The sequence below is a fragment of the Pteropus vampyrus genome, unplaced genomic scaffold (assembly GCF_000151845.1).
Source record: "Pteropus vampyrus isolate Shadow unplaced genomic scaffold, Pvam_2.0 Scaffold4, whole genome shotgun sequence".
Classification (NCBI taxonomy): domain Eukaryota; kingdom Metazoa; phylum Chordata; class Mammalia; order Chiroptera; family Pteropodidae; genus Pteropus; species Pteropus vampyrus.
This window is the reverse complement of record NW_011888785.1, coordinates 4,925,919-4,939,527: the sequence shown is the minus strand read 5'-3', so window position 1 is coordinate 4,939,527 and position 13,609 is coordinate 4,925,919. Positions and strand designations below refer to the sequence as shown.

The following is a 13,609-nucleotide window of genomic DNA, read 5'->3' as shown; positions in this document are numbered from 1 at the left end:
TATCCGAGTATGTTCATCCATTGTAACTAATGTACCACTCTGGAGGGGATGTCAATAATGAGGAAGGGCATGAGGGGGTACATGGGAAATCTCTGTGTGTATCTTTCCTTCAGTTTTTCTGTGAATCTAAAATTGCTCTATAAAAATAAAGTTTTAAATTTAACAAAAAAATTGGTTACATTTTAAAGCTCCTGGACTAATCTTCTAAAAATTTTAACTCATTTCTAGGGTTTTTTTTTTCTCTTGTTTTTTATTTTATCCCTCGGAAGATTTTCTCATCTTCCAAAGTTTGTTTGGAGTTGTTTATTTTTTTCTGTTCTCCTATATTTAATTTTTAAGAATTCAATTTTGTTCTTGCATATTTTTAATACAGCATTCTATTCTTGTTTTGTAAATACAATATCTATTTTTTCTCTTCTAAAGACAGTGTATAATAAGATTTAAAAACTATATACTTTTGTTCCTTGTATTGTCTCTGTTTGCGTCAAGTTTCTTTTGTTGCTATTGTTGTTTTATTATTATTATTTTTTATTTTGACCTCTATCTTTCTCAGACACTTTGAATACTATAGATCAGGAAGAAATTCTCCCGTTGTTGGCTTGGAGTTTATAAGAATTCTCCAGAGATTCTTGAGTAGTGGAGAAATACTTCCAGTTTTTCTGTGTTCAGTTCATTCATCTTGCCCTCAGCTCTACCTGCTATTCTCAAGTTTTCAAGGACCTTCTATTACACTGTAATCAGAAAGTAAGCTCTTCTGTGTTCTCTTGAATTAGGAAATAATTAGTTCTTTAAAATGTAAATGCCTTTTATAGAACATATAAGTAAAGTATCATTAATATTTGGACTCCAACTATCAAGCCTAACAGTTGTATTTTACAGAGAAAGCGCAAATATAAAGAATAAATTATGTCTGCCATCTATATTTACTTTATCTAGTTCTACAGTTAATGCAGATGTCACAGCTTTGCCATATTTTATTTTTTAGAACAGATACTCATACATTGAAAAACTAACTCATCTGTGATGCTCAAAATTATTAGTTCAATTACATATTATATAGTAAAGTAAATTGGGTAAATTTACATAAAACTTTTTAGAACTACAGTGTAAAAAAAAAAAAAGATTATTTAGCTCATAGTACTGTTTATTCTCTCACTTGCCTACAAGAAAGTGTCACTTGAATTACCGAAGTAGCTATTTTTCTGCTGTGAGCTCTTAACCAAATATTGGCACCTAAGAGCACCGTCTCTCCTTCAGCGGATCAAGCCAAATACAACCACAGCCCAAAAAAGACATCCTGTCCCTCCTTCAACAGCCAGCAGTCTCCTTTCACAGTTCCAAAGAAAAACAAGAACAAATATTTGCAAAGATTTTTTTGTCTTGTACCAAAAATGAGCATTAATAAAACTGTACTTAGAGGAAAGCACTGAGAGAGTATATAAAAACGATATTGTAATGTCAAAGAGGGAAGCATTAATTCATAATATGCAGGAATATTTTTAGATGGTACTGACAGTTTGCATGAAGCTTGGGAGTGGTGTGACTTGCTTTCATAGGAAAGGAATGGCCTAGCATGGGAATTTTATTGGCAGATATCATAGCTTAAAAATGCACATGGGATGTCTGTCTTATAAAGCAACAAGTATAATATTTTACATTTTTTTCATTTTATGATAGGAATCAGTTATTATACTAGAGAAAAGTTTTCTTGCTTTTCTCATTATTCATCTTACTTTTGCTAGACAGTATTAAACAGAAGTCTGCATATTATCTTGGATTTTATGGCTCTCTATGGTTTGCAAAGTACTTTCACATACATCATCTCCTTTAATCCTTAAAACTATTAAGGGTGTTATTAATATTTCTGCTTTATCTAAGAGAAAACTGATAATCAATGGGGATTAGTGAATTGCCTACAATTTACACAATCACTAAATGATAGAACCGAGTGTGGAACCCTGAAATTCTGCTTCCAAATACGAAGAGGACATTCCCCTCTATCACCTTTGCAACATGTTCTTTCTTCTTTTAATTAGCTTAACATAACTTCAAACTTTATGAAATGTCAGCCTATGTTAGGGAGTTACTTTCTATCGTGTGTCAGATCGAAGCATGGAAAATTACATTGTTTTAGGTTAGAAGCATTCAAATATCAGCAATATCAAATAGTTCAATCTAATACATACAGAACCCCTGTAAATGCATTTGATAATTTGCAATACTGCTCACGTCTAAATATCCTGTTTTAAAACTATCCCATAAAAAATTTAGTGTTTCTTTTTATTTTAAAACATCACTTTAATACTTTAAGCTGTGCCTGTGTACACACATGGTTAAGCCTATGCAAATTAAATCATCCAATGGGTTGATCTGACAAAAAGGTATTTTTTTTTGTAATGAATAAATCAATAAAGTTGGTTTAAAACGGTTGATTTGTGTAGAAACAGTGTAAGTGGTGCAGTGAGCAAAGGTGCTTGTGGGCAGGGGTTCCAGGGAGTTCTCAGATGACAGAGGCCCTTTGCAAGGCCTCAGGACACCGAAGGGAGGAAGAGTGGTCAGGTTCAGAATGCTCTCATTTCCTGCCCTCTCCCCAGGGAGGCATAGATATCATAAAAGGTCCTGGAATGAACTTCTCTGAATCTTAAAATAATTCTTTTTCAGATTTTAAGGGATGGGCAAAATTTAGGTTTGATTTTTCCTTTAAAAAAAAAACAAAAAACATAACAGTCATAAAAAAATCGCACTGCCCAAACCATGAATTTAATAATTTGTGTTCGTAGATTTTACAATGGTTCTAAATAAAGTTTTTAAAAATGTATATATTTTACTCAGTTTAAATTAAGAGAGAAAAATAGGAGTAAAATCAGAGAGATACCCACACGTCAAGTTATTTGACAAGGCAAACTGTAATAATTATTGTTTAAGAAATAATCTCCTTAATCATACTAAATTATATTAGATGGATAGGATATTTTATAGAACATAGTCAATACTGAATTTTAACTTATACTGTAATTAATATTTGTTAAGGATTTTCATTTATTATTTTGTTCATTCACTGATTTAATTTTTATTCATTTATAAGTAACTATTGAGCTAACTAGGGGTGCAGCAAGCTTGCTCAGTGCTTTGCGGTCCTGGGATACAACTTTGAACAATAGGGATACCTGAGGTCTCAAAGTGTCTATTTATCTAATTTTACATTTCGTTTTTGTTTTTTTAATTAAACATGCTTGCCCAACCTTGATCCCTACCCTTTCTGTTTTCAAAAACCACATGTTAAATAAAGGATGAAGAGAAACAGCTTCATTCATATTTCCTCTCAATGTCAAAATTTCATCTCTACCACCTCTATTTAATAATAGCTATAATAGGTTATGCTTAAGGTCAAGCATAAGAGAGCTTCAGTAAAAAACTATGGGATATGGTGATCTACTTAGATATTAAGATAACCATGAAGGGTCTATTTTACCACAGTTCTAACTTGTCTATATCCAAGCCATAGGAGTTTTCATTAACATTTATCAAATCTTCCTGCAGAGAGACCTGGGCGGCTGGTCTCTCTAGAATGAGCACGTCTTTTAGCACTTTGTTGATCAGACCTCTGGGAGATCAGAAGGAAAGCATACTCAGTAAATGACTCAGGATTTTAGAATTCGTTTTCCTTGCCAAGAAAGGAAAACCAGAGTCTTTGGGGGACTGAGAAGCTCATGTATTTACACATGTATTTACTTGAAGAAGTGTGGTGCAAATTCTCAGGACTCCTAGGAAAATGAGAATACTGTTTTGTGGTTATATTTGGCAAAAAGACTAGAAATTCAATGTCATGATAGACAAATATTACAAACACTGAAATAAATGAAATAAGACATTTTCTTTATTTATGCACTACAAATGTTTCAAATAATTCATAATAGTTCTGCAAATGACTACAGGTTCACAAACTTAAGGTTGAATGATACTAAGTTTGACCCAAAAGAATCCTACTTGAAAAAGGTAAAAAATTTTCCAAAATGAAAAGAAGACACAAAATATGTATGACACTGTAGGTTCATATATCACCTACATCAACTTAGAATTTCTAAGCAAGTTTTTGTGAATATCAGAAATTTCATTGTATGTCTCCCCAGTACGCTGAATTATGCCTAACATACAATGTGAGCTCAAGAAATATCAGTTGACATTGAGGTATTGTAAAATTTTGTAAAGTAAAATAATTCTATTCTAAATTATTTGAAGTTCTGAAAAAGATAGGAGATTCGAGCTTATAAAATTTCAACAAATAAAATATAATTGTTCCATCAAATATGTCAGTGAGATTATTTATCAGTCTGATGGAAAATCAGTTCTACTAATGTCATACATTTTTCTTTCTATAGCATATAATCATTGAGAAATTTCTACACATTCAAACATTCAATTAAGTGCTAAAATATACAAAGAAATAACAAAAGAATCCATATATTTTATAGCAAAATGATAAGCCATGACTACTGAACACTAAAAATATAAGTTAATAGGCATGGCTAAATCACAGTCATGAGAATTGCAAGACATGTAAGAACTCTAGATATGTACCATCTCTATCTAAAGTTGTATACCTTTCTGGTTCACTAACTGTGAAAAGTTATAAATTTCTCTTATAGAACTCTGTCACAGGTACAAAGAGACATTAAGCTCTATCTATCTGTAACTGGCCAAAATGTCCTATATGAACATTTCACATATACAATTACTCTAATAGAATAGTATGGACTAATAAATGAACCCATGCTAAATAGAGAGAAAAATAAAACAAAATGAATTACTCTACAAAGTACAGCCAATCCTGTCTCCTCTAAAGACATTTCCTAATGCTCATTGAGCCAACTTTGCCAGTGGGTAGGAGAAGTCAGTAAACATAAATTGTGGTATGGTAGGCTGTCAGATTCCCTGAAATAATTCCCTTTCACAGAGTTAAACTATAGGATATAAATCAAGTTAACTGGATGGGAACATCTGGGGTATGAGATTACTATGAATTAGATAATTGAAATAAGTTATAAAAAGGAAGTACATTTCATTGTCCTTTACTTTTGAATCACTGGATAAAATTTTAGTGTTCCTATTAGTGATGTAATGATTTATCAATACACACTGAGTATTTAAGATATACGAAAACAGTAAGTATAAAATACTGGTTTGTAAGTAAAGGTAATTTCTTTGTAAGAAGAGGCAATGGATGGACCTCAATAAGGAAGCACACTAGAAGCAGTGAGAACATACTAGTATTATTTTCACTATTAACAAGTTACATAATCTTACTTGATAATTACTCTCTCCTTTTCCTACTAAACTATATTACCAGTTGCTTGGAGGAAAAGATCAAAACTTCCTCCACCACCCATTTTCAACCCCCACCCCTACTGGTAATACACACACACACACACACACACACACAGACATTAATAAAATAATAATAATAATAATGATGATGATGATGATAAATTGGGTTGTCCTTAAGATTCTGTAATTTTATTTAGTTCAGTTTACTTTCAAGAGAAAAGAAAAACTAACAAACATCTTTTGAACACTGGAGATCCAAGGGAAAAAAAATTAAATAGGGTCCCTTCTCTTCCTCAAGAAGTTTATCAAACAGTCAATGGGCTGCTTGAGCCAATGCCTCTATCAAGCTGAGTGAAGCTGGACAATGCAATAATTTTTTAGAAAGAATTAAAACAGTAGCAAAATTTGAGTTGAGCCTTTTCATCAGGTAGAGAGGAATGGAAAACATGTCAAATGGGGAGAAAAATGGTCAGTTAAGACACAAAGAAAACAGTCCAGAAAATAAAAATAATTGTGTTTGAATTCTACATGAATGTTAAAGTAATGGAAAAATTGTAGTTTGAATATTCAGGTACAGGACTACTATGACCATTTTAAACAATTGTGACTATAAAACTGAGCAGGGGAGCCTTAAAGTGGTATTTGATTATTCTTGGTTCTAATACTGTATCACGTTCTTTGATGCAGGATTAAAATATCATCCTTGGAGTATTTCAGCAGGCTGACTAAAGTTTAGAGCATAATTTGACAAATTGAAGCATGAGAAACATTAACCAAACTCTTTCAATAATATGCTACAATAATAGCCAAGGGGATTTCTTAGCCTTTTTATTTGTTTGCTTGAAGAAGTAAGATACAATCCTGATTACTTAATGAAGGTCTTCTTCATAAATTCCTCAAGCAAAACTGAGATAAATGCCCATTAGAGTTAATGTTTGTCCACTGTTTTGGCTGAATTGGAATAGAACCAGGAGTTTACCAGAGTCTTTTTAGCTCCTCCCTCCATGAAAACATGAATCAGCCTGAGCTACTTGGTCACTTGCCATAAGTTAACTAGGTACTTGGCTGCTGATGGTCTTTTAAATATCAAAATAAGTCTACAGCTTAAAATAGAGACTTTAGCTAATCCTTTTAGGCAAAATAAATCTCAAGTGTGCTGCATGCGACATAGTACATTTGGAAATTAAAAAAATCCTCATAAAAATTTTTTAAACAGGTAAGTCATACCAACGTTCATGAAATACTTAATTCCTCTGGCAGTTTCTCTATTGTTATACTTTCTTCTCAACCCATGAAATAGACTGGCCAATAAAGTCTCAAAAAGAGTCAGTTGGTTAATCCAAGAGGAATGTCTTCTAACATAAAAACATTCAATGAAACAGGGCTAGAAAAATCTAGGGTGAGGTTCATGTTTGTTTCAGGATATTAGATGATGGTATTACTTGTAGACAAGTAGTTACAAGTGTCGTGCATTTTGTTGTAATAATAAGCGCAGGATTGTTTCTTAAAAAAGAGTCACCAAGTACGATTACAAAAGAATAAATGCTGAGAACTAGGCCAAAAAAAGTAATTATGACACTTGTTGATCTCTAGGACAATAACTCTTAAATAGAAACAGTAACTCAACATTTTGTTATTAATAACATGAAATGAAGTAACTTTGGCAAGAAGCAGTGCTCTATGTTCATTGCAATTTGCAAGTACAGACCAGAAGTCAATGATCGCTTGACACATCACTGAATTCACATTGCCATGTCTTTTTTATATATATAATTAAATCAAGTAGCTCAGGAAACATTGTCTTTTGTTAGAGAAATTTACTGTAGTAGTAATATGACCCCCCAAAAGCTTGAAGTCTATACTGAGTTTTTTTCTTGAATAAATTCAACATGTAACATGTAAGTCTAATGTACATCTTAAACTTAAAGTGTATTACTGTGATATATTCATATATTGTAATATGATTGCTGACATAGTGATATTTAACACATTACATAATTAAAGTTCAATTTTATTTTCTATATTCATTATACTGTGCCCTAGATACCTATGATTTATTTACTACTCATTACAGGTTTGTATTTTTAAACACCATCATTCTTCTTCCCCTGGCTCAACCTTTTGGTAACCACTATTATACTGTGTTTTAAGGTTTGACTTTTTTTAGATTACACATATAGGTGATACCATAGAGTACTTGTCTTTCTGTCTGACTTATTTCACTGAACATAATGTGCTCAAGGTCCATCCATGTTGTAGAAAATGGGAGGATATCCTTCTCTCTCATGGCTGAATAATATTTCATTTGTATAGGTACGGCCTCTTTTCTATATGTTCTCTTCTTGTCACTAATTTTCATAGGTTGGGTAAGTCACTGCGAGCCAAACCTACTAGATATGAGCTCACTGGGTCTAATCTATGCTACTTTCTCTTCCTGAAATGTCCTTCCCCTTCTTCTCAATGCTGCCTTACAGAAACAAACAAAAACACTCTTTGAATCTTAAATCAGAATAAGCACATAAATCTTTCCACATTAGTCAACAGAGGTTGACATGTTGGATCTGATAGCCCATAGGTAATATATTTTATTTTATTTTATTTTATTTTATGATATTTTATCACTATAAGATTAGTATTGATGCTTCAATTTTACAAAAGAGTAAATTGAGTTTCAAAGAATAAAATTACCCTGCCAAGATTGCCCAGCTAATAAATGGCACTGCCAAAACCCATTTCCATGGCATGTAGTTACAGTCTCATTAGTTCAGGTCCTTTTCAATTTGATTCAGTCAGGAGGTCTTCTTTGTGAGTATCCATCAAACAGCATGATAGAAAAACAGAAACTGCTTGTAAATGTAAACCTCTGATCATGATTTAAATGCTTGTGGAAGGTTATAATAAGAAAAGGGCATAATGGTTAATCTCAAAAACTTACTACATGGCTTAATACTAGAGGAAACAGCAGTAATTTTACATTATCAAGGCATATGTTAATGTTGGAAAATTCCATACTTCAATTTGTATTAGTCTCCATTCAAGACAGAACATGAGTTTTTTTATTTTAATAATCCAAAGAAGGAAGCTCAGTAACACTAAACTTTATATCCCCCAAAGTAACCATTTTTAGCATAGGACATACTCAGTCTCATATATTTAGGAGTCCATCTATGCTACTAATATTATCATTTTTTACTTAAAGATGTGTCTCAGACAAGTACGACCCCAAATTAATAGTTTATTATTGTAAAAATTGTTTTGGACTATTGTGAAACCTTTCCTAAATCAGTATAAGATACGCTTTCAAGAACACAATGGAACAAACATATTGGCATTCATTCTCTCATTCATCTAATCATTCTGAACATTCTTATTGAAACACCTACTATGCTTCTAATTCTCATAATATGTTGGAGGTACAAAAATGAATGGAGAAGACCAAAATCTCAGGCCTTGTGGATTGTTCTGTATCATTCCAGAGACTATTCTGCAGGCACTGTGGTAATTGCCTCAGGTACAGTGATAATAATGATGGCAGTGACAATGACAAGAGCTAATATTTATTCCCTTGCCTTTAATATTTATGGCAGTTCTATCTTTATCCTAATGTACAAGTGCAGAAATGGACACAGAGAAGTGAAGTAACTTGTCCAAGGACACAGAGTTAGTGAATAGTGGGGCCAGCATTCAAATCCAAATAACCTGGACCTGGCACATTTCCTACCCTTCAGAATTCTTTCAGTCTGACTGAGAAAACAAGAGTTAATATAAACAATCTCATAAATAAAATGTAATTTTAAACTATGGTAAACACTATGTATGAAAAAGGACCTGGATTTATAGATATGTACAATGGGGTAGACTGGCCTGAAATTCACACCTTCCCTGCTCAATTTCTGCACTAGATTTGCTTGATATTCTGTCTGTGCTTTTCCCGAAATCATGAGGCCAAAAATGCTGTAACTGCAACCACCTACAGCCGCCATCGCATACCCAGGAGCCTGCAGTGGTGGCTGTTTTAGTCCTCATCTGTCTCTATATCACACAAGGACTGTGTCTGACCTCCAGGCTTTGCAAAAAAACCTATAACTTTTCACCTCGTGTATTTAAAGTTGCCATAAAAGCAAGGACCGTGGTGGATCTACTGGGCATCCAGGAACACACACAAAAGTGTGGAGGAGTTAGAGATCATGAAGCATCTTTAACCAAGTACTAGCAGAATAAATTCTTATTTCTCCCCAACCCTTATGATAACCCTTAGGGAGTTTATCCAAATTCTTGGAAGACTCAGTAGGAGAAGGAACAATCAGCTTGTCAAGAGGCTGGGGCCAGTTGAGTAATGTACTTCGTTGTATTACTATCTCTCTCCTTTATTGCCTGGCTTTCATTTTCCTCACTCCCACTTCCCTGGGATTACACTTCCTGCAAAAATGTCCAGCTAAATAGAAAAAACATATGCTTTGCCTCAGGCTTTAGTTCCTAGGGAACCAGAGCTAAACGGTGGGGTGTGCTCACCTAGTGGGAGGGTCAGGACAGCTTCCCTAAGAAAGGTACATTTGTACTGACATTATCAATGCATAGATTGATTGGAGATAGCGGTTAGGAGGATTGGAGTTGGCCAGGGGAGAACTCCAGCTTCAAATGTGCATTTCTGATTAGGGCAGGAGCATAGTGCTTCTGAAGAAGGTCAGTAGGGAAAATGAAATGGAAAATAGCAATAGTTAACACTACATGCCAAATACTGCTCTAAGAATTTTACAGCTATTATCACACTTAATTTTCACAAGTCTGAACTAGATACTGTAAATCGCCCCATTTTATAGATGAAGAAAAGCTGAGGAAGGTTAAAGAAATTGCCCAAGGTTGTATAAACAGAGAAGCAGCCTAGAATAATTTGAGAACACAGACTTTAAAACTAAACTGCCTGGGTTTGAATTCCTGCTCTGCTACTTATGATTTGTGTGACTTTGAAATCCTTGTGATGCAATTTCTTCATCTGTTAAATGGACTACTAATCATATCTCCCTCATAGTATTGCTGTAGGGTTAAATAAGTTAATATCTGTAAAGGATTTCAAGCAGTTTTAAGTACTCACTTTTTAAGTACTGTATAAGGGTTTGATAAAGGGTAAAGTTTCAAGCAAAATTCTAGGTCCAAATCCTATACTTCTTAAGCACTATTCCTTCCTTTAATATGTAAACGGTCACAGATAAAGTTAACTAGAAAACAAAAAATAAGACAATGATTAGTAATCTTAGCAAGTTAAGTACAAATAAGAGGTATAAAACAGTATTTAGTAACATGGACCTATTGATTCTTAAATACCATTACAATATTCTTAAATATGGATAATACAGTTTTATAGTACTCCTAGATTTAAAAATCTATAACAAAAGACAGAAGAATGTAAATCCTATTTAATATAATAGTCTCTCAAGGGATTTTATATGAAAAGCACCATCTAGACAACAATGAAATGTTGTATTCTTACTTGCCCTAATAGATGTGTTGAATTTACTGTGGCTCCCCCATTTCATGTGGACATGTGGAACATATTGAGACACAAAATGGTACATTCAAGAAACGTTAAAGGCCTAAGAGCAAGGGGATTCTGTTGTTGGAGGAGAACTTGGCCAGACACTTCAGGCTTAATTCATGGGAAAGGAAGGCAGGAAAGGCAGCTACAATATTTGTTCTGATGATATAAATGGTTATGATATTTATACTTGTTTGGACATAGGTGTTGCTCAATTAAACATGTTTTAATTAAAGGTGTTGTAGTGCTCTTCCTTTTCCAAAAAAAAAAAAAAAAGGCATTTTGAATATATACAAAAGTAGTAAAACTTCACAACAGTGCATGGAAATTTAATAATAGCGGGATTTCTGCAGATATTTACACCCCAACACTGTGCCTATAATGGCTCTTCCAGGCAAATAGAAAATCCAGAATTTTACACAAGGTATTTGCACCATATTAAATAACAGGTATCTTTAGTTTTTAGATATTATTTTCTGAGGCAGTATGGGATTTGTTAAATAAATCTATATTCGAATTTACTAAATCTTATTTGTAATTCTATAATTTTAAGAAAACATAATTGAAGATGAAGATATTTAATCCTTTTAGAAGAGTGATTTTATATATTCCTGTTTTAGGAAAATACCTATCATTCAATATAGTATGATCCTAAGGTTCTGAGTGAAGGATTTGTCCCACCACCGACCCCAGCAAGACCCCACCACCTCCCACACAAACTCAACTTCTTCTTTGACCTCAGCAGACTTAATAGTCTGTTTCACATTTGTAACTCTTCCTTTGCCTTAACAAGATGTCCTAACAGATCTGCTCGCAATAATTTCATAGAGCCAGATTTCTTTGGTATACAGTAGCCTGCCATTATTCAGAGGAGTTAGGTTCCAGGACCCCAGCGGATGCCTGAAATCACGGATAGTAACGAACCACATAGATGATAGATAGATAGATAGATAGATAGATAGATAGATAGATAGATAGATAGATATAGAAATAGACATATAGATAGGTTTTCTGTTCATGTCTGCCACTCCCAAATTTAATGCCTTTTCCATCTTAACCCAGCACTTATTATGAACTATGGCCATAACTTGTGCAGTTTGAGGTATGACAGCAAAACTAGTATACATTTCTTTTTCCTTCTTCACAATTAGATAAAAGATTCATTCTTACCTTAGATCTTAGCAACCTTGGCATGAGATTTTTTTTTCTGTCTTTATTACTTAAAGGAAGCACTTTACAGATTCTCTTTGGCATATCCAAATTGCCAGCATCATTACTCTTGTACTTTGGGACCATTATTAAGTAAAATAAGTGTTACTTAGACACAAGTTCTGCAACACCACAACAGTTGATCTGATAACAAGATGGCTACCAAGTGACTAATAAGCAGGTAGCGTGCACAGCGTGGGAATGATGAATAAGGGGATGACTCATTTCCTGGGTGGGAAGGAGTGGGACTCATGAGATTTCATCACACTACTCAAAATGGCACATAATTTAAAACTCATAAATTGTTTATTTCGGGAATTTTCCATTCAATATTTTCAAACCACAGTTGACTGAGGGTAACTGAAATCTCAGAAAGTGAAACCATGAATGGCGGGGGGGAGGTACTAGATATATATCCAGTATAGAGTTTTATGTCAATAAACTATCACAATAGCTCAGAAAACTAAAAATTCGATTTGCATTACAGGGTGATTTCTGTTTTCCTTTTCTTCTCTATGTGCGTTAATGTAAACACCATATTTAAGGAGTAAACTTTTCAGGTAAGAATTTATAGTTTTTTTCTTTGCATATTACAAAATGAGTATATAATAACTTGGTTAGTTTGATAAATTAGCACAATACAAAGCTGTGATGACCTAGACAAAGTCTCACATATGGTCTAGAGTAGCTGTATGTTTCTGGAAAGCACTTTTGTCAGCAATAAGGCTACCGTCATGCTTACTTTCAACTTTCTTCTCCATTCTATTTTTGAAATGAGGACTTTTAAAAGTTCCCTTTCATTAGCTATTTTAATATCTTATGACTTTTACTGTGTCTACTGAAGATTGATTTGAAAATCTAATATGGGAATGCAGTTTTTCTTGTAAAAAGCTAGAGAGATGGACCTTCTGATGAAATAATAAATTGATGCACATTATCTTCATGTATGATAACTGAGGAAAGTCAGTTAAAATTTTATTCATAATGTCTAACACAGGTATTAAGTAAAAGCATATATAAAAACAAAATCAACAGCTGTTACAAAAACAATTTTAACAAAATAAATGAATGGATTATACCAATCATTATCTGACTAAAAACACTAGGAATCATAGACTCATTGTTGTTTGTTGAGTCACTTGCTGAAGCACTTACTGGCTATTAACTTTGGTTGTTCAACCGAGCTCCTTAAGCCCTATAATAAGAGACAGAGTCTGATAGAACTGTAGAAATAAAAAGGATGGAGAGATGCAATACTGTCTTATTAGTAAATTGAGAGAATTTTGTGACTGGTGGAGTGTGAAGATATGACACAGCAATCCCTTTTCTGGGTATCTACCCAAAAAATTAGAAAACATTATCTCTAAAGATATATGAAGCCTGATGTTCATTACAGTATTATTCATGGTGGCCAAGACACGAAAAAAAAAAGTCTTTCGATAGATGATAGGATAAAGAAGATGTAGTACATATTTACAATGGAATGTTAGTCAGCCATAAGAAAAGATGAAATACTGCCATTTGCAACAACATGGGTGGATC

General features: G+C 33.4%; 1 protein-coding gene across 1 annotated transcript in view; it reads right to left on the bottom strand.

Annotated features, from left to right (window-relative positions):
- Positions 1 to 13,609, bottom strand: part of AGMO (alkylglycerol monooxygenase) — a 307,596-nt gene that overhangs the window by 220,222 nt on the left and 73,765 nt on the right. The window contains 1 exon segment of the mRNA XM_011364559.1: positions 11,153 to 11,165. Coding sequence (XP_011362861.1) covers positions 11,153 to 11,165 — 13 coding nt within the window.